General features: G+C 39.4%; 1 protein-coding gene across 4 annotated transcripts in view; it reads right to left on the reverse strand.

The window, feature by feature from the left end:
* The window catches only part of Smad2 (SMAD family member 2), a 62,723-nt gene that overhangs the window by 20,065 nt on the left and 15,887 nt on the right, over positions 1-26,771 (reverse strand). For all 4 annotated transcript variants that reach the window (XM_075968245.1, XM_075968243.1, XM_075968246.1 and 1 more), the window contains exon 2: positions 20,898-21,184. In XM_075968245.1, coding sequence (XP_075824360.1) covers positions 20,898-21,133 — 236 coding nt within the window. In that variant the 5' untranslated portion in view covers positions 21,134-21,184. The remainder of the gene's footprint in view (positions 1-20,897; positions 21,185-26,771) is intronic.

Below are 26,771 nucleotides of genomic sequence, written 5' to 3' on the forward strand. Positions count from 1 at the left end.
GGGCCCCTTAAAACAGCTATCTGGTTGCAGGACACCCCTGATTTAGAGTGCAAAGTAACTAGAACTGAACAGTTACTGGGAAAGGGGAGAAAGAGAGGGACAGACAGAGGGACAAAAAGGAAAAGGGGAAAAACTTAGAAATTTTCCTGTATTGCCCTGGTATGTTTTAGACAGCCTCACTTTTTAACAGTACAAACATCACCATACTACGAATGGGAAAAAAGTCAAACAATCTCAAGGTCCAAATCAGGAGCAGAAGGAGAGAGAGCACAAGCAAGGAACTCAGGACCACGAGGGGTGCACCCACACACTGAGACAATGGGGATGTTCTATCGGGAACTCACCAAGGCCAGCTGGCCTGGGTCTGAAAAAGCATGGGATAAAACCGGACTAGCTGAACATAGCGGACAATGAGGACTACTGAGAACTCAAGAACAATGGCAATAGGTTTTTGACCCTACTGCACGTACTGGCTTTGGGGGAGCCTCGGCAGTTTGGAAGCTCACCTTACTAGACCTGGATGGAGGTGGGCGGTCCTTGGACTTCCCACAGGGCAGGGAACCCTGACTGCTCTTCGAGCTGATGAGGGAGGGAGACTTGATCGGGGAAGGGAAGTGGGAGGCGGTGGCGGGGAGGAGGCAGAAATCCTTAATAAATTAATTAATTAATTAAAAAAAAAGAAATGAAATAATAATATAGATCTTCCTCTTGTGATTTTGAACTGAAATGAATAGTATACAGCTGATTAAAGAAAAATAACGGCATAACTGAGGCTGTTCTGTCATCGCATTAGAAGAACATTTCACTCAAGTTCCTCTGAGAACAACAGGACCACCATAATCTAGGGCACAAAGCACTTAAACTGTGTTCTATTGGGCGTGAAATAAAGCAAATAAAGAGCAACGGGTAAGAACATGAATGGACAGACGCATGACACAGACCTTAGTCTACTTCAGCCCGACCCCGGTCATGCCCCCATGGGAATCCTGTCTCTCACCTTCTCTGTTCCCTCAAACAGAAAAGCTTATTTAAAAACATCAATGCTGGCTAGCAAAATGCTTGCTTGCTTGCTTGCTTCTTTCATATGTAGTTCAAGCTGGCTTGAAACACACAAACGTGCTTCAGTCTCCCAAGGGCTGGGATTATGGTTGTACATCACCACACCCAGCCACACACTCTAAAACGGATCCACTGTGTAATGTACAAAGCAACTAAAGTATGTGTAGTTATTAAAAACACAACTTTAACATAACTAAACACAAAGGCAGATAAAGGGAAATTCATAGATTTATGATCCAGACAAGATTCTCCAAGCATAACACAGTAAGAGCCACCAAAAGGTTGAGGAGACTGATCCTACATCACAAATCCTCCTCAGCTCAAATGCACACAGACACAGAGCATACTAGCACAGAGCAGACTCCACTTCCAGCAAAGGTCAGGAGCTTCAATTAGGTAATTTTCCTCAAACCACAGTTTTAACCAACCAAATATAAAAAGCATTTAAAAACAAAGTAGAAAGACCGGAAGATGCAAACTGAAAGGTGTCAACTTGCAGGTAAGGAATGCTGCATTGGATGAGAGCTGCATTCCCAAGACTTTGTACTTGAGGGAAACCCCCAGTCTCAGTAACTCAGGATAACCAGAACTCACACATAAAATTGCAGCTTAACAATAAGTAAATAAAGGAGCCACTGGGGAGGGATCTTCAAACTATGACCTATGCATGAATCCTTGACTGACACACATAGACAAATCCACAGCGGTTGAGGAAACCAGTACTCGGAAAAGTGCAAAGAACTGATAATGCAATGGTTGCCAACAGTAGAGGAAAGTCTAGATTTTGAAGCTACTAAATACCTGCTAAAGCAAAACCCAACTCTTCAGAGGGTAGGCCAACAGTACAATGCTGTTTCCACAGAACCAGCACACAACTAACACACAAACAGAAACAGATCGGATGTGAGCTTTAGAGTAATTATTACAAATATGCTCATGAAATTAATGAACAGATCGGGAATCTCAAAAAATGTAAACTACAGAATGAATCAAACAAATGCTAAAGCTGAAAATTACCAACTCCAAAATAAAGAACCCAATGGCCAAAAAATAAATTAATGAACATATACATTAGTACAAATTACCTAACCAAGCATAGTAAAATAAAAAATTCAAAAAAAGAAGTCTTAACAATGTGTACATTATATAACAAGGGTAGACACAAATTAAAATAAATTAAAGTCTAGAGGGAAAATCGTTGAAACATTTCCAAGTCTTAAAATATTTTCAACTTAAAAAAAACAAACAAACAAGCAAAACACCTGAACTTAAACACCCAAGAGGCCTAGTGAACACCAAGTAATTTAAACTAACTACTCAACAAGTAATGGCAGGCCACACTTTCTTCTCTTAGAACCCTTCTGGTACAAATCCTTTTCAACTTTCTGAGCTCCTCTCAAAGACCCTCAGGCAGGAATTCCTGAGGGTTCACACCCCAACTCCAGAAGAAGTCACCTGAGTAGGCTTCAAGTTAGCACTTAGAGGAACCTCTCTGAACTGACATCCAGTGGCCCTTCTATTCTCTCTCTATCTCCACATCTTTGGCTTTGCCTGCATCCTTACTTTTTTTCCTTTAATGCTCAGTCATCTCTACAGAAGTCAAACTGAAATCACATCTTATCTCCCTGTAGAAACTACAAAATAAGACCCATTCTTGCTGCCTTTAAAGTCTTGTCTATTCTGGCAGCCGCCAGAGCAGAACAATCCATTACAGAGGCAGAAAAACAAAGTCTGAAGAAACAAAGAAAGTTGGAAGACAATGGAACATCTTTACAGAACTGAGAGAAAAGAACTCCTAACCCATTAGTCCACAAACAAGCAAAGTGGCCTTTGCAAAAGAAGTCAAGACACAAATATATACTGTGGAACAGAAACTTAATCAACTTGCTTCTAACAGACTCTGCAGGAAATAAATACTAAAGTTCAGGATAAAGGAAAATTACAACAAAAGAAAACCTAAAATTATGAAAAAAAATTAAAAGAGCTGAAAATGTTAATAGTTAAAGATAAAAGATGGTATTATTTTCTCACAATGTCTAAGAAATGGAGGGGATCAAGAAAACTTTGCAACTGAAAGAATACATAGATAGACGCAAGTTCCAGGGAATCAGACACCATTTTCTCAACTCTTTGGGCATACACACAGTACACACACATACATGCAGGCAAAACAGTCATACATATAAAACAGAATCATCCCTTTTTTGAAATAATATATTTGTCATCCCAAGAAACCCTCCATGCAGACATTTGCAAAGCTCCCACCAAGTATTGCCCAGGTACTTGCACTCTCTCCTAGGTTACCCAGGAAAGTGTAACTTTAGCTCTTTTCTTTCAGATTCTGGCCAAAGCCTGATCTTGCTTTCCTGTGATTCCTAGGGCTTTCACTTTCTCTGAGGCCCCTGCTTCTTCCACTTTCATGTGGTTGCTTTGCCAAAACCCATTGTTTTCTTTGGTTTATAGGGAACAGCTTCTCTCTTCCTGACAATTGCCAGGAGTTTTCCTGTTCTTGTCTTCTCTGAAATTGTAACAAAACTGTCCTTGAGCTTCTTTCCAAGTATATCTTCCAGTCCTCTTACTGATAAGTCTTAGAATCCAAGAGGTAGTCCCAAATTCCCTAGTAACAATAAGATATAAAATTATTACCAAAGATAAAAACACAAAAAACACTAACGACCCTGAAAGTATCTAAAGTTGGTTTTAAGATAAATGTGGGTTGGGGATTGATGGAGGAAGGTCATTGGTTAAATTAAAAGAAACTGCTTGGTCCTCATTGGTCAGAAGATAGGTAGGAGGAGTAAACAGAACAGAACGCTGGGAGGAAGAGGAAGTGACCTCAGACTCAACAGCTCTCCTCTCGGGGGCAGACTCCTCAGAGAGACGCCATGCCCCACTCCCAGGCAGACGCACGCGATGAAGCTCCGACCTAGAATCTTCCCGGTAAGACCGGTGCTCACAGATTATTAGAGATGGGTTGATCAGGATATCAGAATTAGCCAGTAGGAGCTAAAGCTAATGGGCCAAGCAGTGATTTAAAGAATACAGTGTCCGTGTAATTATTTCGGGGCATAAGCTAGCCGAGCAGGCGGCTGGGGTGTTGGGGGCTGCAGCTCTTATTACAACAGGGGATACATCAGAGACAGAGTGTTGGTCTAGCCTGTGGGAGGCCACAGTTCTACTCCTAGTAGGTACCATAGGAAGAAAAGGGAGTAACAAAATAAATGAAGCAAAGCCCGACAAAAAAATAAGAAACCAACACCAGAACAATCTCAGTAATTCTTTACATAGATAGGACACAGAGACACAGATAGACAGACACACACACACACACCCCTACCCATCTGTAAGTCACAGAAGATCTGTACATCGTTAACAAATTCTCAGGCATACATAAAGTATTAAAAAAAAAATCACCACATGCTGGGGCCATTAAAAAAAATCAAAAATTTTAGAATAAACAATATGAAACTAAATAACCTCTAAGTGAAAGAAGAAATAACAAAGTACACTTTACAATATTTTAAATGATAATGATACCACAGAATGAGAATGTTTGGGGAAGTGGGTAGACAGCTAAAAGAAGCTATAAAGACACATTTACATCGGAAAACACATTCAAATAAGCTATTTTGAATCAGAGTTGGTGGTGCAGGCCTGTATAATACCAGTTACTTACCAGGCTGAGGCAGGAGGCTCCCTGGTTAAATGCCTGCCTTGGCAATTTTGTGAGAAGTAAAAGGCACCTAGGGACACCGATTAGTGGCAGAAGTGCTGGCCCTGAGGGAGGGAGGGAGGCTGGCCTAGGTTCAATCCCCAATATTAAAACAGGAAGGTCCTGGGTTCAATTCCCACTCATATTAAAAAAAAATCAAATTGGTGTTTTAAATTTTTATAGAAAACTATGTGTGACTAATCAGCATTGCACTGGAGGCTCTAATTAGCACAACAAAGAAAAATTAAAAATGCAAACCACAGGAAAAGGTAGAAATATTAACTGTTTTCTTGGGACTAATGCCTTAACTTTACATAGAAATCCTAGGACAACTATGACAAACCTCTACAATGCACTGGAGAACTGAGCAATGTTGTAAGATATACAAGCAATGATAAAATCTACTGCATTCCCATTATTTCAGTAACAAGTTTAAAATGTAAAATATTTAAAAAGATTCATCAAGATATATAAAGCTTAAGTAACAACTAAAAAATATTGAGACATTTAAAACACACTGTATTCATAGGTGGAATGATCCCATATCAAGATGTTTCATTTTAACATGGTCTGTATCTTTCTAATCTACTACAGTCATTATTTTTCCAAAACTTTTTGTGACACTGCAGTTAATGAAACTAATCCAAAGTGTATGAAAATGCAAAGAATTCAAATGAGAGGTTTGTATGCTATGCGTCTATCTGTGTGTTTTTAGGGCCCCCACGTGCTAAGGGACTCGACTAGTGAACTAGGGAAGTACTCTATCACGCAGCCACACCCCTCACCAGTGTAACGGATTCTGAATATACTGATGAATCTCAGAATCACTCTGCTGATGGAAAGAAGCTCAACATTTAAGGCTAGATACTGAATTGATTCCATTTACATGAATACACTGAACTGACAAAGTCAATTCAAACCAACATTGCTTAGGGACAGAACCATTGGGAAAGAACTGTCCAGGTAACTGACAGGTCCTATATGACACATTGGTGCCTTCATTGATCAAACCTAATTTGTCTGAACACCCAATCGATACATGTGATTCATATACAAAAATTTTGTGAGGTTAACAAAGTAAAAGTCAGAAATAGTGGCCCAAGCCTACAATTTTAGCATTTGAGAGACTGAGACAGGATCTAGATCCAGTTCAAGCCAGGCTGGGATATATAGTTAAGACCTATTCTCAAAAACAGCAACAGCAATATACCCTTACACTCAATTACATTTCTATGCATTGAAACAATCTTAGTGGAAATGAACAAGAAACAGCTCTGTGGTACTCAATGTGGAACACAGAACCTGCTGTACGAGAACAAAGGATCTGCAAAGACTGCAGATAGAAAAAGGAAGGTCTAAAAAAGACAAGCAATATGAAATAAAGTGTCCCTAAAGAAACAGGCTTTTTTGTTATTGTCCTGTCTGTTTTGTAGTACTGGGAGGCTAACAAATTTTATTTTCTCAAACAATGACACCAATACCCCAAACACATCAACTCTACATTTCCTAGTTTATTTGACTGCCTAACTTCATGACATTGTAAAACAGCTTAGCTACTGAAAATTATACCAAAAGAAAATGGTCTAATAACTTCTGACTAAATTTAACAGTTTACTAATACAATTTATGAAGAGTATCATATGTATGTGAAATACGATATAACAGACCATAGAACATCTACAATGATCTCTTTGCATTACTATAAAGACAGATGAGCAAGCACACTTGTGTTTGCATCTCATTCAAAGCCCCATAGTTCTTTGTATAGAACAATTTCTCTAGGGCAGATTATCACAGATGGATTATATAGCTTTCTTGCTTCTATATTCACCCTGAAGAAAACGGGCATGGAAAGGAGAAATGAAACATCTATTAAAACCCTAAGGGCACAAATATGATAACCATATTCATCAGCATACAGACATACTAGTTATCACTGTACTCATGAAATTATTTAGCAGTAAAGTTGGAAGAAATCCTTATCAACTTTCCCTACTAATCACACTCACAGGAATTACTGCAACTAACATACTTAAGTTTTTTTTTTTTGGCCTGCCTAATGGTTCAGCAGTGAAAGAAAGCACTTGCCACAAAAGCCTGACAACCTGAAGTCAACCCAAAGCCACATATCTAAAAGCCAGATGTAGGGTGTCCAGCACGTGATCCCAGCACCCTGAAGTGAGAGGAGAGGTAGAGATAGGCAGGTCAGTGAGCTTGGAGAATGTAGCAACAGCAGATCCTGTCTCAGCCAGATGGAAGGAAAGAACCAACTCCTAGAAGCTGTCTGACACTCACACCAAGGCACCTGTGCTCATATACCAAATCCTCCCTACACACAAATTTTCTTCATCTAAAATAACAATAAGCTCACATTTGAAGCTCAATTTAAAATCTAACATGTAATTTGTAAGCTGTATAGAACACATATTTTATAAACTAACATTTTGTACTTCATTTCAAATACCCATGAACATGTTTGTGTTAACATACTTTTACATGAAATACATGTATATCTGTGCATATACATTCTACTGAACAATAAAAAGCAGCAGTGAGAACTCAGTTCAAGAAAGCACTCACTCACTGGGCCTCCAGTACAAACTTGCTTTACCAGCACAAAAATTGATCACAGGTTTCAGGCTACCCTGGATTACATTTGAGTTTGAGGCCAGTGAGTGAGATTGAGTTATACAGTAAGGGCCTATAGCACATCTGTAACTTGGCTTTTCTGGCACGTTTAAGTATCTTGGGTGTAATTTCCAGTAGTACAGAAGGAAACACCAACCATGAGTGCTTATGCCTTGTATCCAATACTCAGGAAATACAGTAAGGTAGAGCTCTGAGTTCAAGGTTGGGGGACACTTGGAAATTTGGAAATGGGGGCGAAGGAAGAAAAAAAAGCACTAACTTTGGCAAAAAAAAAGACATACTGCCCAAACCCAACAAATCTTTAAACTAGTTTTTCTATTCATACTATTTGTATGATTTACAACTATAACTAAACAACCACTGTTTGAGCATTTTGTTTTTTATAACGTTCTTTGTCTAAAGAGAATGTCTCCTCTGCAAATCAAAGTGGGTAAGAATATAGGATACCCCATTTAAAAATGAAAGCAGATTGAAAATTGAACAAAATTAAATCGGTCAATCAATTAGAGAAGAGCCTCAACAAAACAAGCTTCACCCGAGACTCTAGCTCTTGATGAGTAATATACTCATTTAATATGGATTTGTAGGGAAGAAATCTGTAACTAAGAAGCCATAATTACTTTTAGGGATGACTAAACTTTCATTTTTAAGTATTTCCAAATTTGTATTTTTGATATACAGGAGTCAACGATGATCATAATAACAAAGGAAACAAAGTAGAAACAACTGAATACTCTACCTGCCACCAACCTACACAAATGGACAAGACATCTACCTCTAGAGAGTGTGTGTGCATGAAGAGAGCCTTGGGAGCTGGGCTCCAGGAGCTACGCACCTGTACGAAACCTACTGATAACGAGGACACCCAGATGTCTGTCCTCTCTTCGTGGTTTGTTGTTGTTGTTGTTGTTTGTTTTGTTTGTAACAGGGCATCTCAGACACTACCTGATCTGGCCAAGAGCTTCTAGAAATTCTGCTATCTCACCTCCCAGCTCCCAATAGGGATACGCTGGGGTGGCAGACTGCACTGCTGCTACACTGGTGTTTATGTGGGCGCTGGGGTCTGAACTCAGGTTGACCCACTAGCCATCTCCCCAGGCACATCCACTGTATTTTTATGACAGTTTCTCTCCTCTGGTCTGGAACTCACCTATCTCTGTTCACCTGACTAGGTACTGGGATGGCACTCAAATCCCTGAGCTTACCTGTGCCCTCCTTCCAGTCCTCTCCATGGACTTTCCTTGTTCCTTCTATCATACCAAGAAAGGAGCTTTGGAGCTCTTGTCTTAATATATTAGCAAAGGAAACAGGTGAACACAATGAGTGAGTTCTCACTGACGAAAAAGAAATAAATTCCATTAAAATATAAAATTCTACCTTCTAACTCAAGAAACTACAATACAGACCAGGCACAAGTTCTAGGACAGCCAGGACAGCCAGGGCAGCCAGGTCTTGGCCCAGCATGGCAATGAATGACTTTAAGTTCTGAGATTTGGCTTTAAGGATTTCTAGGGGGGTGGAGGACATAGCTTAGCTGGTAGATCGCCTCCCTACTATGTACGAAGCCCTAGGTTCAATTTGAGTGAGAGATGGCCCATGTCTACAAGTCCACATTTGGTGGAGAAAGGAGGATCAGGAATTCAGAGTCCCATTCTCTCAACACGGTAAGTACAAGGCTACTTGCATCACACACACACACACACACACACACACACACACACCAAAAAAAAAAAAAAAACACCCTATCTCTTAAAAGGTCTCTTGAAATTCTTGATTGTTCCTTCAATTTGTCAGGCGCAGATTACTTCCCTTTTATAACCTCATTTTATCACCAACAGTTCCTCCTTGGTGGCCTTGTACTTGGGGAAAGGCCCTGTGAAGGATCTAGGTCCACTCAGTAACTAAGAACCCTCCTTGCTCTGCTTGCACCCCACAAACTCTCCTCCTGAGATGATGAACTGGTTGTCTTCCCTCTCCTTCATCTCTACTCTAAAGTAACGAGGTTAAAGTATTGCCTAAAGCTCAGAGTATTTCCTCTGCTTTTTATAAAAAATACATCAAAATTGGCATCTTGACACTCTCTCTCCCTTCCTTTCTTCCTCCCTCCCTCCCTCCCCCTCACCTCCTTTTAGAATGTAAGCACCTCAAGGACTTGGTAAGGAGATTTTCTCAATATTCTAATGTGCCTAGCACACTGTCAAAACTCAATACTGAAAGATAAAAAAGATATGGTAGACATTTCACATCAATATATACCACATCAACACATTAACTATGCTTTATTGGTTCACTTGCAAAATTTATACTGTATAGCACAAACCTTAATGGTTTTTTTTAGTTTTATAAAATACATAAATTGTGTCATTTTTAACTGTCTAAAAACCATCCCTCATGACCCTTTCTCAGTTTTACCCCTCTAGTCCCTACTGTCAGGGTAACTGCTAAACTCTCTTTCTCACCTTAGAGTCTTCCTGAATGCCATAGAAATGGAATTATATACTGTACACTTCTGGGGTTCAACCTGACTCATTCAACACAATGGTCCTAAAATTTATTTATGTTAATGCAGGGCACAATTCTTTCTATGTGTTTGCTGAGCTTTCCATCCCCTGAACAGAACAGTTTCTTTAGTCAATGTTTTCTGATCAATACATACCCAACCTGTCAGCAGGCTGTAACTGTCAGGACAAAAGCTATGCAACACATACATCCACTGTGGACAGTTTCCGACTGGTGTTGGGAACTACCTAGAGTTCCTGTGATATAACCAGATGCAATGCTTGGCTTACTGAAAATGGACAACTCTTCTTCCTGAGTGGATGTACTTCCTCCCTCATTACCTGAGCGCTCCAGGGACAGTCAATTTAATTATTCTGGTGACTGTACACTGGCTATTTCCTTACGGTGTCAGTTCTAGTTTTCTAGTGACACTGCATTTCCCTGTCCCAGCTGGTCCTTTGTATCTTTTATGACATATCTCAATCTGTCCCTTTAAAACCCGAGCCACCCATCTCTCACTACTGAATTATAGAGTTCCTTACAAACTCTGCGTCTAATCCTCTTTCTAAATATGCCTCACCTATTTTTCTCTCTCTGGCCTATTCTTCTAAAAACTCTTCTGGGGAGCAGTTTTTAACACCAACACAACTGGGTGTAACTTTCTCTTGACGTTAGTGCCCTTTAAAGAGAGAGCCTATTCACCCCCAAGCCACAAATATAAAATGTAGTGACTCCCTAATGTGTTTCCCTAAACACATGTTATGGTTTTAACTCCTGGGTGAGAAGCATGATTCACCTAGAATTTTCTGAGACAGTGGAACAGAGGGTCAAGCTCTTCCTTCCATACATATACCCACTGTTCCAGAGCTCGAGGAAACCCTGTCTCCAAAAACCAAATAAATAAGTAATCAAGAAACGAATAATCTATTTAATCTTCAGCAGGCTGCTGTAAATCTGCTTGCCTCACACACGACACCATTTAAAAATATGTGGGGCTCCCCTGTGTAGTTCATTCTTTACTGGGAGTCTGGTCTCCATTTTCAGAGCTGTGTGTGCCCAGTGTGCCTTGTGGTACTTTAGGTCAGCCATAGTGGGTTCTGCACTTTGTGTGAATAAAAGCAAAATCTACAATATCATTCATTTTCTCTTCTTCCCACTGGCAAATGTGATCTAAATTTTGTTTGTGTCTCTATCACCTTATGCTACTTCAGCTCACACAGCTTGCCATGTGACACAGTGTCAGTCTAAAAGACAGACAGACCTGACCATGCTAGATAACATCTGATTCTTCTTCCTTCCTTTCATTCATTTCTCTTGGCAAAGCTTTGAAATGTCATGGAGAGATCTTAGGTCTTATATCCTTTAGGCAGACTGTATTCCTAAGTATTTTAATGAATTGTTTTCTTATCATCACACTTCCATTTGTTTGAGCTAGTACTTGTAAAATATTACTGGCTTCAGGTAGACAATGCATCTGTGAAGGACAGCCGTGCCGCGCTGAATTTACTCATTTGCTTTTCTCTGCACAGAAAGAAAGGTGATCCACTCCTTTACCTTTGTTTTCTAGACTTTCCATTACTCACTGAACTCATACTTCCTCCACTGAAATAATGAACCAAAACACAGGAATAAGTGCTTTTGTCTAGTTGCTGATCTTAAAGTCTTCCATAATTAAATGTATGCCATCTCTTTTCTTAAATGTCCTTAATGAGGTAAGAGACTCCAATCTGCTGGGCGTATAAAAGGACTATGAGTTTTGCTAAGATGTGTTTGATCTTAACCTTCAGGTTTCTCTGCTGTCAACTCAGTGAATTACAATAATTAAATATTGGAAGTTACATACCTATATCACAGTTAGCATAATATACATTATACTCAATTATGAAGTAATTTCCTTTTATTGAACATCACTTGAGTTCATGCCAACAATTTTTATCTATGTTTCTAACAAATACTGACCTCTAACTTTTAGAGACATCCTTGTCAATGCCTGTGCCCTTCTTTGGTTTGGCATAGCCCTTTCTTAGATACAGACAGACCCAAAGGGGAAACTTAAGATATAGAAGGGACCCAAAAGGGAAATACTCTTGATATCTTTTTCTGTACCTATAAGTGGTGTCACAATGCAACTTGAGATATTTCTACATGTTCCCTGTCTTTGAAAACTACCACAGACATACAACATCCTTGGCCATTGAAACAACTTAGTATCAAGTCTAAAAATGGTTTGTGGGACTATCTCAAGCCACTTGAAAATTATGAGCTTTTAAAAATACTTAAAAATACAGCCAATGCTGAAAATAGTATAGACTTTAATAATACAGCATATGGGCTTTCTAATTTTATTTTCCCATATAGTCTTTAACAATTCAAAAAATAGTATCGCAAATGAAGAAAAATCCTAATAAAAATACATCACTTTAATCTTTCAAATTAGATGCAGAAAAACCTGGAATATACACCAGACATAAGACAGGGATGACTAATAAAAAATGGAATCTTGTAAAAGTCAAGGCATAGATTTCTGCAATTCTTTAATTTGGTTGTAAAGAAATGCTTTTAAGGGCCTAAGAAATGGATCAGTGGGTAGAGCAACTTGTAGTCAACCCAGATGACCTGAGTTCAAACTCTGGGACCCACATACTTATGTAAGTTGTTTTCTGACTTCTACATACCTACTCCTCTACAAATAAATGGTTTTTAAATGTCTTTATAATGTAACAACAAATACTCAAAATTTAGCATACCACCAAATGGAAACCAACTCCCACTTATAAAGCAAGGGCTTTCACATGCCAAGATTAACTGTTCAGGGAATGTGCAGACTGCCCTCTATTTATCCCTAAGATGCACCTGTCAGAAGCCACCATACACAAGCAACAGGGAAAAATCTTTTCATTTATTTATTTGAAACAATGTCTCACTATGTGGCTGGCCCAGATTCACTATCACTATGTAAACCACGTTGGTTCCACCTCACAGAGATCCACCTGCCTCTGCCTCTGGAGTTCCGGGATTAAAGACATGAAGCATGCCTGGCGTGAGAAAACTAAGTTAACTTTTTCATTATAAACTTTTGCTTAGTATCTATCTTCCTCTACCTAAATGAAAATAATTTTCCATTAACACCCCTTCCTATCCCCTACCACCCTAGCAAAGTTAAGAGAAACTATATCCTCTGAAATACAGGCAAGAGCCTAAAAGGTAGTTTTAAAAGGAAAAGGCCAAGATGATTGATGTTAGTGTCTCCAAACGTGCTTCAGGTCCCATTTCAGCATCTACTGATCAGTTATCCAGGAGTTTCCAAAGCGCACTTCCTATAACATATCCGGTAACAACCCCAAAGCAGTGTTCTTGAGAACAAAGCCTACACCAAAGCTGAAAACGCAGCTCAGCTGGTGAAGTGCTTGCTACTCCAGCATGACAGACTTGAGTTTAGACACAGTGCCTGGGAACAAGTTAGGTACAGCAGCAGATGCCCGGAATCCCAGTGCTGGAAAGGCAGATAGGTCATCTTGCTACTCGATGACTGGCCAAGTCTTCCTGAATCAGCGGGCTACAATTCAGAGAGCTCTACTTCAGTGACTTCTGTCCACTGTCACTTCTGTCCTCCACATACCCAAAAACACGGGTGTACATATTGTATGTACATGTACACAGGCACACACAATGGCAGAATGATGATAATAAAAGGAAATCCCAATTAAAAATGGCTACAATAAAATATTTTCTGAAAATAAAGTGTCTTACAAATGCTTGTAATGTCCCTCCAACCTCGTGTTTGTCTCCATCCACCAACATGGAACTCAGGTCCAAAGGAAGACACACAACACATGGAATACGCTGGCCTTGGTGAAAGCCCTCCTCCCACTGTCCAGTGCTAACATGTCAAACTGTATTCCCTAAAGCTATCACAAGGTTTCCTGTCATGTCCAGACACTTATAAATGGCAAATACTTTTAGGAATTAAAAATTCTGCCTGATCTAAATCAAAATCTTGTACAACATTTAACTATACTCCATCTTCCCTGGACTGTCCAGGTGCCACTTCTACAGCCTGCCGAGTGCAGGATTAACAAGGGTTCTGATTTGACAAGAAGGTGAGGCCTTGCACAAGTCCAACACCCTAATGCTGATTCTCTTCCCTCTACATTCGGTCAGGAGCTAACTTCTCAGGCCATTATGCCTAGATCATGCAGACCCAGCATTGGGTTCTCTTCCTTTCAACATAACTTTCGCTATCTTGCTATCTATTCAGTCCCTGGCATAACATTTGCATCTTTGGCCCATCATACCCAAAAAGGCAGGCCACTCTAATCATGAACTTTCTTTACGAAAATGCTATAAAGAACAGCTCTGGCTGGCTTCTCACTTTTTAAGCTTCTCCAAGAAGTCAGGTACTAATCTATGCATCTCACAAACCTCAGCAGACACCAAACAAACTGAGAAATCATTCTGAAGACCTTCAGTTTGAAGACCAGAAGAAATACTACCACAGATCCTACTCTCTTCAATCAAGTTCTATTTTACATAGTCTACAAGTGAGTGATAGGTTTAAGTATAATAATGCTTAAGCTATCAAGATGGCTCAATGGGTAAAGGGGAGCTTGCTGCCAAGTCCAATGACCTAAGTTTAACACCTAGGTTCCCACATGGTTAAAGACAAGAACCAATTCCTTCAAACTGCCCTCTGACCATCACTCCTGTGCCATGACATGATGTGCATACCCATGCACACAAAGACACAAACACACACACACTCTAAGACTGAAAAGTGTGTTTGCACAGACTGAAAAGTGTGTTTGCATGTGTAACAACACTTGTCTCAGGAAACCCTCTGTGCAAGTCATACAGGAATGCTGTGACACTTCAACTGTGAACATCGGTTACAATCCACTGTTCTCAAATCTGTGGTCTGACTTCCATCTTAACAGTGTTAGTCCTGCCAGCAAGTTGGACAGAAGCAGGACACAGCTGGTCAATGTTCCAGCTCTGTTCAGAAAAACAAAAAAGAAAAATATCTTGTTCAGAGACAATGGAGAGCACGTGGAGTAATGGAATCCAAAATGAGCTTAAACTGTGAAGGGAGAAAGCTCTGGAAGTGAACTGAACATCTGTCCATGTCTCCCCACAGGGTTCACTGTAGGTTCTAGGCACAGGTTGAGGGCCAGCCCTAGTCTGGGGGGGACATCTCTCCTCAAGAAAAGAATGCAGTACAGTTTTTGACATTCACAAGTCTCTCCCTTCAAGATGTTCAGCGGTTTTTAAGGCTGATGACAAAGAACTAAACTCAGAGTAGAAAGAGACAAAAGTAAATTCGCTAGATTTTGAGGGATTAGATGACAGTCTATCAGGTTTGTATCAAAATCCCAGGAGAGCACTGTTTGTAGATGAGGTGTAAGGCAACACAGACCTACATCCAATTAAAATGCAACCAGACCTAATACATTTCGATTAGCCTCTCTCACCATCTACCTTACACTGGTAGATTACTTTCATGAAATTAACATTTGCACCAATTACAATTTCTTCTGTCTTTGAATGTTTTTATGCTATGTGATGGAAATACAATCAAATTTACATGACATTTGAAGAGGTAGGAAAATGTGAGTAATAATCTAAACAACAATCAGGCAGTATTAGTAGACAAATAAAATGTTCCAGATATTAAGAGCTGGAAAACACTTTAATGTAATTATAAGCATATCATGAAAAAGATAAAATGGACAGTTTTTATACTCCATATAAAAAACTAAAACCAAGGATCATTTGAAGAACTTATTATACATATTTAACTATAGACTGGTACCATCTACCACAAATACAAAAATAAAATCAGTAATAGGCGTGTCAAAAGGGGAAAAAAACCTAAAAATTCAAAAGGAGTGAAAGGAAAAAAGAATGCCAAGACTTGCAATAGTAGAGACATTTAATTTTAGCCCAAGTACAGAGAAGATTTAAAGTAATATAAGATAAGCTAAAGTGGTATCTTACTATGTCTCCGCTACACTTTCCACAGGTGCTGTGCTTACCTGTCTCGTCAGGGCCTACTACACAAGCCCCTTAAGTACTCTATTACAGACCAGAGGAGAAAAGAGTAACCAGTACTCCTAAAGACTGTCCCGAATGATTATGACCTGCCCAGAATGCAGTTAGCTATACAGGAAAAGTGTGTGAAAACTGAAATAGCTTCAGTTAAAATTGGAAACAGATTAAGGATAGTAAGCAAACAAAACGATTGTCAGTACTATTTTACCTAGGATGAGTTTCTCCCTGAAGTCAACACAATACATTATGGTACAAGAAAGATCTTTGCTTTCTTGCCTCATATGTTACAAACTAATATTATAGGAGCTGTTTAATCTGAGCATAATTTGCTAATTTTTACAAAAGATCAAAGGTCCTAAGGCTGGTGTGTTTTCTCTAAGAGAGTGATGATAAAAATAAAATAAATTCTGTGTGGGCTGGAGCAATGGCTCAGTGTGCAAAAACAACTTGTTGCAAGAACATGAGAGTCTCAGTTGAAATTCCCAGAACCCAAAATCCAGACACAGTATGAGCACCTTTAATTCCAGAGCTCCTAAGGGCAGGCGGGAGGCAAAGACAGTTCCCTGAAAACTTGTGACCCAGCTAGCCCGATACACACAACAGGAAAACACAAAAACCTTGTCTCAAATAAGGTGGACAGAGAGAATGCCACCTGACACTGTTCTCTAGCAGCCACATGAATGCTGTGTCATGTGCGCATGTGTGTACACACATACAAACACACACACACAAGCACGATTAAAACAACTTTCATGACTGAATATATTAGATATACAAATGGGCTTTGAATGTGTTATAACAGGAGACCCCTTGAAAACCTTAAAAACCATAATGTAGGCATCTGAAAACCATTAAGAGTCTCATAAGTGCCTTTCAAAGCATTTTATAGGATGCTTAACCACGACCCAAGCACTTTCACAATTTATAAACAGAGCATATAAAAACTGTAATTGCATGCTAAGGCTGATAAAAAGTATCATTACTTATAACCTCAAAGTTCTACTCTTGAATTTATAGTCACTGATCGCATTGGTTTTACAAATAAACTATATATTTGAATTAACTAAATTTTACATAATACAATGTTGCCTTAACAAAACCTTTTCTATGTAGGATGGGTAATACAATTAAATGTCTACAATTAATGCACATCCATCTGAAAAACATAAAAGGAAAGTGAAGATGTGGAGTATGTGTTTGTTTCAAATAGATTCTACTGGGGCTGGAGAGATGGCTCAGAGGTTAAGAGCATTGCCTGCTCTTCCAAAGGTCCTGAGTTCAATTCCCAGCAACCACATGGTGGCTCACAGCCATCTGTAATGAGACCTGGCGCCCTCTTCTGGCCTGCAGGCATACACCCAGACAGAATATTGTATATATAATAAATAAATAAATATTTAACAACAACAACAAAAATACCAAATAGACTCTACTCATGGCCAAGGCTTGTATCTTACAACTCTCTCTGGGCAGAAACAGGACATATTCACACACCACCACCTTTCCCACACGAGGAAGCAGTAAAGTCAAAGCCACATCCACTTTGTTAGGATCCAGTCTCAGTACTGGGTAAGCTAACTCAAAACCAGGCAATCAAAGAGCTCCCCCATTAGTGCTCCACCCAGAACCACACTTAACCCGCACAATGCATAAATGGGAGGGAGAATTAGCCTCTTCTGAAGTATACACCCATGTTTAGGAATAAAAGAATACTACAGTTTGGGTTTCAAATAACTTCCAAGTATCCTCATTTACCCAGACATGTAAAAGCATATGAATGTGACACCAGAAAAGAAGTTGACAATCTGAACAAATTCTTTACTCTGATGTTTAAAAGTTTAGAAGATGCAAAAGAAAAACCAAGTATCAATGACCACACTAGAAACTTATTGTCCTGAAGGAACACCAACCTAACAAGCAATATGAGCTTTACTGAGGGTAACTGGATGAAAGAGAAGACCTGTGATACTTTTTCCAACAGTATATTCTAGGCTGACCTTCAACCACATACACATACTGCTTCCATGTTTCTAAGTAAACAGTTCTGGAGGCAGGACGTATGTATCACGTTTTCTTCGGTGAAAATCGTTGCCAAGAACATGAGGAGTCTCTGACTGTTTCTTTAGTTATTACCTGACCTCTGGGTTCCCACACATGTACGCATAATGGCTATGGCCATTTTAGGTCCATAACTTGTTCTTTTATAACTCCATTCCCATCAGAGGTTTTGATTTTGCTTTATTTTATTATAGCTAAAAATACTAAACATTTTTTAGTTTCTTCCCTGACTCAATTCCCATTATGATTTTATGACTGAGTTTTCTCCCTTTCCCTGCTCTTAAAAATGCAGAGACAGGAGGATTTCCTGCAACTGTGTTGATTGGCCCAGGTTGGTCCAGTTCCACATAAATTGCTCTGCGCCATCTGTTCCACTGCCCAGCATAGTAAGAAAGCTGACTAGTGCTGCTATCTTTCCAGCTTCTAACTCTCTGAGGCAGCTGGAGGTGGGGGAGTAGGAGAACAGAAAGCCAGGGCTGTTCTGGGCAATTTTAATCCCACTCTGTATTAGTGGGGCAAAGGGCAAAAAGGGGGAAACTGCTCCAAGTCAACAAAACAAGTATTTTAGCTGTAAACACTTGCTATATTGTAAGCCAGTATGTTCTCCACCAAGTGACCTTGTAATTTTAGGCTTGTAAAGTCTTAAGGTATTTATTGTATTAACAACTTAGTTGCATTTGAAAGTGAATGAGGTAAAATACATTTTGTATCACATTTGAGATAGCTGTTTGAACTGGCCTTAGATCACCCACAACACTCATGAACTCAGGTAGCTGAAATTACCTTTCCCACGCTCACTTCCCATCTTTTACACTATATAACTGAGGTGACTGAATTTCAGATTAAAACTTACTGTTTAAGGATATTTAGTAGTTAAGCAATGACTAATAGGCCAGGTGGAGGTGGGAGACAGAGAACACTAAGAGTGGGGGATGTAGTCAGGAGCAGAATAGTTGCCTAACGTGTAGGCCCTCTATTCAATCCTTAGCACCACTAGAAAAACAAAACTGTAAGATAACAAAATTAAGCTGCCTTCTGGGTCTTCTGAATTTAGATTTCAACAATTCCATCCTTCCGAGTCACACTCAAGTGCAGTCTGATGTCCCTGCACAGCATGCTGTGGGTTCCTGCTAACTTCAGAATCAGCTCCACCATCACTAGCCCCTCAGTTTATGCTCTAAGGATATCTTCTCACTGGGAATGAGAAATCCTTCACCAGTCCCTTGTCCCCAACTTCTACCATCTCCATTCCAGTGCTACTCCTGTTGAAACCGGTTTCTCCTGATTAATTTCTACTCTCTACCACAGAGACTCCCTGGGACAAAGCTTCCCAGGGCTTCCTTTGGATGGAGGTCCCTGGGCGTGTTTCTTTCCTAATAAGTACTATCCCTGCAGAATTACGTAAGTTTACCTCCTTCACAACAAGCAAGCAATTCAACAGCAAATCCAGCACATATGAGCCAAGCAGTGGACACTTAAATTATTTACAAACTAAATGCTACCAACCACAGAATGAAAACTTAACAAGCAAAACTTGACTTAATCTTAGCCAATTTGCTGTGAGTCCTGTGATGTCCACTTCAAACACAGGCCAGCTGTAGTCATTTTGAGACCCAGCACAGCCGTCAGTCCAATTCTGCTCGCCCTGCACTAGACTGTCACCTGCACCCGCCCACAGCACCACCACCTCTCCTCCCCTCAGCATTTCTCTGTTGGCCAAGATAACTCAGTAAGATACACTTTTTAAAAATCTTTTTTAAAAAGGCAGTTTGGGAAAAAAAAAAAAGTCCTTATTTGCTCCTTATGTTATTTAGTCACACTTTCAAACTTCCCCAGCTCTCTAAAATGCTGAGTGTTTTTTTCTTCCTTTCTGCCTTGGAATCTTTACACTGGCCCTTTCCCCTGGCTACAAGACTGTCTCCCTGGCAACCAGCTCAAATCTGACCTCTGCAGCCAAAACAGCTGTGCAACCTCCGCCTCACATGCTTGCATACCACCCCTGCACTTGTCTTCTGAGTTCATTGCTTTCTCAAATTATGTTCACTTATTCAACAGGTAAACTGACTTAGGAACTTTCTATCTGCTCATCACTACGTCCCCATTTGTCTAAAATAATACACACACCAAGAAAGGTAGCTTAAGATATACATAAACAAAGTAAAAATGGCTGTCTACAAAACAAAGCAGAAACAATCTACTCCATCTGACAAGTAGGAAAGTTGGTGTTCCTGGGCTCCATCACTACAGGCCCCGAGTGTGTATCTCTCAAAGCTCCCTGGAAACAAGCACAGCCAGCCCTCGCCTACAGCACTCAGAACATTCTGTCTTTTGGACACACACATGCAGCTGTAATGTACGCACAAACCACTGGAACATGCTTTCAAATGACCTGCCACGATCCTAACTGTGGTACTTAGCTATAAAATGATTAAAATTCTACTCAAAATTCCAACCTTGTAAGAAACAGGTCCTTCCAGTGCACAAGTCCGGTCTCTGAGACACGGCCTCACCTACAGTCCCTGCTGGAGCGTGTATCTCGTCAGGAGACAGCAGCACTTTTAACTATTTACTGACTGACCAAGGAAGAAGGAACTACTAGCCAGTACTTGTCAGCGATAGCTATGGGCATCCGGTTCCCTTCCATTCAATGACTCTATTCAAATTTCAATCATAGAGATGAAAATAGCAAACAACTTCAAGTAATGAAAATAAAACAAATCTCAGTATTGCTTGACTAAACTTCACTACTCAAGAAACTAAACTATAAAATAAACAGGATTAAAGAGAACAAAATAACTGTATTTTAACAAGCACTATGTACAGATGCCCTCTCTCCAGGTGCCTTCCACATGCCCGGCCCCGCCTCACTTACCTGGGGATGGTGACACACTTAGTATTGCAGTTCTGAGTGGTGATGGCTTTCTCGAGCTCATCTAATCGTCCTGTTTTCTTTAGCTTCTTCACCAGACTTTTCACGGCTTTCTCACACCACTTTTCTTCCTGTCCGTTCTGTTCCCCGCCACCTGCTCCTCCAGACCCACTGGCTGATTTTTTCCATCCCAAAAGTCTTTTCACCACTGGCGGAGTGAATGGCAAGATGGACGACATTTTCTTACCAAAGGTTACAATCCACACTCAGAAACAGCCTGGAAATATACCCTAGAAAAGATATTGAAACATTAATTTTAAAACTAAATTAAAGTAGTGATTTTCAACATGCTATCGAATGCAAACCATAGCAAACAGAAATTCGAATTCTTCAATCTGGAAATCAATATTCAGTAAAATGCTGAATTGTACCAACAAATCCTTTTAAAAATCAGAATGACTCAAATCTTAGGCAAATATAATTTTTCAAATAAAAATCTTTATAAATGCTCCGGACAATTTTACTAAAGCCATTTCTCTCTACTCTTAAATTTTTACAAATTAACACTTGATAATAATTAAAATATTTTCACAAAGATCAATTTTTCTTACATTTTTAGAACCTCATTCTAGTCTCAAAAGATTTAGCAAAAAAATCAAGGCTTGGCATATACATAGTTAAGTAGTGGACTACTTGTCTAACATGAACAGGCTCTGGATTCAACCCTCCCAACAATGAGGGTGAGGGAGACCTAAAATATACACAAACCAACTGTTCACAGAGTTTGGGTTTTTAAAGACAGGGCTTCTCTGTAGCTTTGGTGCCTGTCCTGGAGCTCATTCTGTAGATCAGGCTGCCCTCGAACTCACAGAGACCCACCTGCCTCTGCCTCCCGAGTGCTGGGATTAAAGATGTACACCACTACCACCTGGTTTTTAAATTTTCATTAAGAATAAAGAAAATCAAGCACACTTGTGGAGAAAGGCTCTATTCAACCTCGTCAGCTTTAATCCTACCTATTCCTAACACCCGTTTTCACTGTTACCTAGATTTTTCTTTTTTATTATGCCTACGCATGGCAGAAGAGGGCACCAGATCTCATTACAGATGGTTGTAAACCACCATGTGGTGGTGGGAATTGAACTTAGGACCTCTGGAAGAGTAGCCAGTGCTCTTAACCTCTGAGCCATCTCTCCTGCCCCTTTACTGTTATCTAGTAATATACACAACAAAATTAAGAACAATTTTGCTTCCTACATCAAAATGCCATTCTCTGATATCTTTTATTTTATGTCAAAGAACAGGCTTGTAACAGTAACCCTTCAAGCATCAAGTGCAGGCATTAGCTACTGATTTCCCTATGGACAATGTTGACCTTTACATCACCACTGACGTTTCTTTCCCCTACTATGAAAAACACTTTGCAGCTGTAATAAATACTTATTTGTACAATATCTGATGAGACCAGAAACTACTATGTAAGCATGTTTCTGTGTACCTTTTGGTACTCATCAGAATTAACTTGCTTTTTCACTTATTTTCTATGCACTTACCACCAAAACTATGCCAGTCCCTTGCATTAAATTTTCAATCATACAAATCAAAAAAAAATTTTCAATGGACTGTTTTTTTATTCTGTACACTCACATCCTAGAGCAGTGTATCGTTCCACTCTGAACTGAACTAACAATACCCTGACCGGCAGCATCACTAGGAACTCCCTTCACCTCTGTGAGCTAAAGTTGTTATTTCCCAAATACCATGTCTTTATCTTTTTTACCTACTGCATCTTTTGTTTCATGGGGTAGTCAATCCCGACAGAGACACAGATGTCTATAAGACTCTGTTGGAACATATTTTTTTTACACAATATTATTTACTTTTAGAAATAGTAATACCCTTATCCCACTTGTTGCAATGATTAAGATATGTGTGGTACTACCTTAATTTTCCTTAAACAAAAAAAAAGTAAATCTCTGATAACTATGTCAATTCTCTAATTTAGTACCCATAAGAAGAGTATAGAGATCCTCCTCTTGATCCTTATCAAAGCCTGGAATCATCTATTATCCATCATTTGCCTGGTTGGTTCAAAGGAAAATTTCATCTTATGGTTGTTTTGAGTCCAGGTGCAAAACAGACAATGGAATTCATTTGGATAGTTTGCTGCCTGAGTCACTTTAAATCTACAACAGTCCCTACCCTCAACTTTTGTTTTTCTTCATAAAACTGATTCAGGAAGTAACATCTATGTGACTTTACATTCTCTAATTGTTTTCCTTGTGGGGTCATAAATTCATAAATTTATTCTTCTATCCACACAACAGGAGGTTAGCTATACATACTTTAGCTTTTATTTCAACCTCCATCAATAGACACTGTGTGGTTTGTATCACATTATTTATCTATAAGCCAACAATGTTCTACCTGCTGTACCAATTTGCAGGCTAAGAACTTCTATCATCTTTCTATGCAATATGATTGATCACCCTTTAATGACCAGTGGCAAGATCTATTTATTAGGGTTACTTTCTCAGTCTATTCCATCTATTATTATCTATAATTCTTTAAAGGAACTTTCCCTCATCAGTTAGGGCTGTGTGTTTAACCTAAAACACATTTACTTAAAGTTAAATCGGGTTAAATGCTTAAGTATTTCATTTTAATGTCTATTATTTCTATTAGTTTCCTGGGGCTGCTGTCATGCATTACCACAAACATTACCATAAGGGCACTGGGCTGGGGGTTCATCAGGAAGACTCATAACAACCTCATCTCAAGATCTGTAAGTGTATCTGACAAAAGACCTTTTTTTATCCAAATAAAATCACATCACAGGTCCTGGACAGGTTGGGGGTGGGGGTGGGATCCATTCAGTGCACTATAACTCTGGTTTATTCTCATGTCCCTTCCTCTAACACTGGTTTTAAATAGTCACTTGTATGATCTTACTATATATAGAAAAAAGTCTAACATAATATCAATGTAATTTCTAAAACTAAGATTATTATACAACGTTTAAGATTTCTTTACATCTCTATCTAATGAGGACACTCAGGAAACTCCCTTAGAAAGTCACCTAAAATAGTCACTTTCTCCAGCAGTGACAGCAATGTGAGACAGATCTATTTCTTTGTGCCTTCCACTTAAGAATTATTCTTTTCCTTAAATTTTATACCCATCATGTAAATGTTTATACATTTCCAAAGTCACACTACATAACAAGTGTCTGCCCATCCTATCAGCGTCTTGCCTTTTTAATCTGTTGTTTTACAGCTATGAACACAAACATATATCTCCACCCACTCTCACCATATCAATCCTTTTTATTACGTACGGTACTACTTTGTAAACTAGATTTTTATACCAGCTTTATGTCCTGAAGTCATTCTTTATCAGTTCACACAGTGAACTTGAAGACAGGCCAAATTAAAGTATCCAAAGTGAACCACAAAGGTGTGAACAGGGTGGAGATCCCAGAACATCCAGGAAGAAATGTTAATTATACTTATTTAATGTCTAGTCTTCCCGACTTGAAATGTCTCAGCATGTTGAGCTCCAGCCAAGTACAGTTCAGTGGGTAGAGCACTTAGAGCAAGGATGAAGCTTTGGGTTCAATGACCTGCAGATCAAGGGGGAAAATACTAAAAATTCACATGGAAACAAAAAAGATGTAGAATAGTCAAACTCAATTTTGAGAATGAAAAAGGAAACTAAGTGACCTACCTTACCTTATTTCAAGACTTGAAAAGAACCAAAAACAAAAATTAAAAAGCCTAAACAGTCTTAGTAATTACAGAGTAGGTTCAGAGGGAAAGGTTACGATTCTAGTGGGCAAGGATGCCCAAAAGAGCCTACAGATTAACAGCCTACTTTCTACTAAGGCACCAAGTTAGTCTACATTCCAACAATTTTCCAACACGTAGACGAAAAGCCTACCCCTTCCTCACATCATTGTTCATGGCTGGACAGAATCTTTAGCTCTGGAGGAGAAAAAGAGTATTTTTATGACCTTAAAAACTTTTGACGAGGGGGCTGGAGAGATGGCTCAGCGGTTAAGAGCATTGCCTGCTCTTCCAAAGGTCCTGAGTTCAATTCCCAGCAACCACATGGTGGCTCACAACCATCTGTAAAGAGGTCTGGTGCCCTCTTCTGGCCTGCAGACATACACACAGAAAGAATATTGTATACATAATAAATAAATAAATATTTAAAAAAAAACTTCTGACGAGCAGTGGTGGCGCACACCTTTAATCCCAGCACTCGGGAGGCAGAGGCAGGCGGATCTCTGTGAGTTCGAGACCAGCCTGGTTCCAGGACAGGCTCCAAAGCTACAGTGAAACCCTGTCTTGAAAAACAAAAAACAAAACAAAAAACAAAAAAAAAACAAAAACAAAATAAAAACTTTAAAAAGCACCAACCATTAATTCCTATAAAGTAAGCCATCCAAGTTAAAGAATACTTATATGAAAGTTCCACTGAGGGGCTGGAGAGATGGCTCAGAGGTTAAGAGCACACTGGTTGCTCTTCCAGAGGTCCTGAGTTCAATTCCCAGCAACCATATGGTGGCTCACAGCCATCTATAATGAGACCTGGCGCCCCCTTCTGGCTTGCAGGCACACAAGGAAGGAATGCTGTATACCTAATATAATAAACAAATAAATATTAAAAAAGAAAGAAAGTTCCACTGAAAGGTAAATGGACAACTCACAGGTTGGGGCAAGTTTTACAATATGTGTATCTGACAATGGACTGTAATTTAGAATGTATAAAACTAACAAAATAATTTGTTAAATAAGAGTAACAAATTACAAATATTTAATCAAAGAGAGTAAAAGATCATACTAGGGAATGTTTAATACCACTACTGTCAGAAAAATGTAAATTAAAACCAAAATGAAATACTATTTCATCACTTACAATGGTTCTCAATTTTTCTGACAATGCCAAGAGTTAGTGAAAACACAGACTACCTTAATATCCTACTGGTACAGTGACTGCCTAAAACAGCACAAACAGACTAACTCAGGTGTCAGCAAAGCTGGCACTCCAAGCATATGTCCCCTGCTCCAAAATAAATAAATGTAAACAAATTCTTCAAAAAAATATGACACTATGTTCATTTTTAAAAACTGACCTATACAACCTGAGAGTTTGGTGATACATGCCTGTAATCTGAACCCTCGGGTGACTGAGGCAGGAGGATTACAAACTCAAATCTAGCTTGGCAAAATTCACTCGTGGACAGAGATGGAGAGGAGGAGGAGAGCTGTGTTAAGAATGCTCATAATAAGCCAGGCAGTGGTGGTGCACACCTTTAATCCCAGCACTCAGGAGGCAGAGACAGGCAGATCTCTGTGAGTTCGAGGCCAGCCTGATCTACAAAGTAAGTACCAGGACAACTAGGGATACACAGAGAAACCCTGTCTCAGAAAAACAAAAACAAAAACCAAACAGAAAAGGATGCTAGAGTGATGGCTCAGCGGTTAACAGCACTTACTCCTCTCAGGGCTCAGGGTCAGCTCCCAGCACCCAGATCAGGTAGTGGATGTGATGCCCTCTGATCTCCACGGGCACCAGCAAGCACATGGTGCACATAAACTCATACAGGCAAATAAACATATATACAAATAAAAAGTAATATTCACAACCATAATTCACTATAGCCCCAAACCGGAAACTATCAAAACTAGTTTAACATTTTGAAATGTAGTATATTCAAACAAGGTACCGCTCAGAAACAAACCCAGCCAACTATTTACACAACATGGGTAAATCTCAAAAGCACCATATATACACAGTTTGATGATTTATGACTTCCCAAAACAGACAGAACTAATTTAGGGACAGAAGACAAAGTGGCTGTCTCAAAAGCAC

Source organism: Microtus pennsylvanicus, chromosome 4, assembly GCF_037038515.1.
Source record: "Microtus pennsylvanicus isolate mMicPen1 chromosome 4, mMicPen1.hap1, whole genome shotgun sequence".
In the NCBI taxonomy this organism is placed as follows: domain Eukaryota; kingdom Metazoa; phylum Chordata; class Mammalia; order Rodentia; family Cricetidae; genus Microtus; species Microtus pennsylvanicus.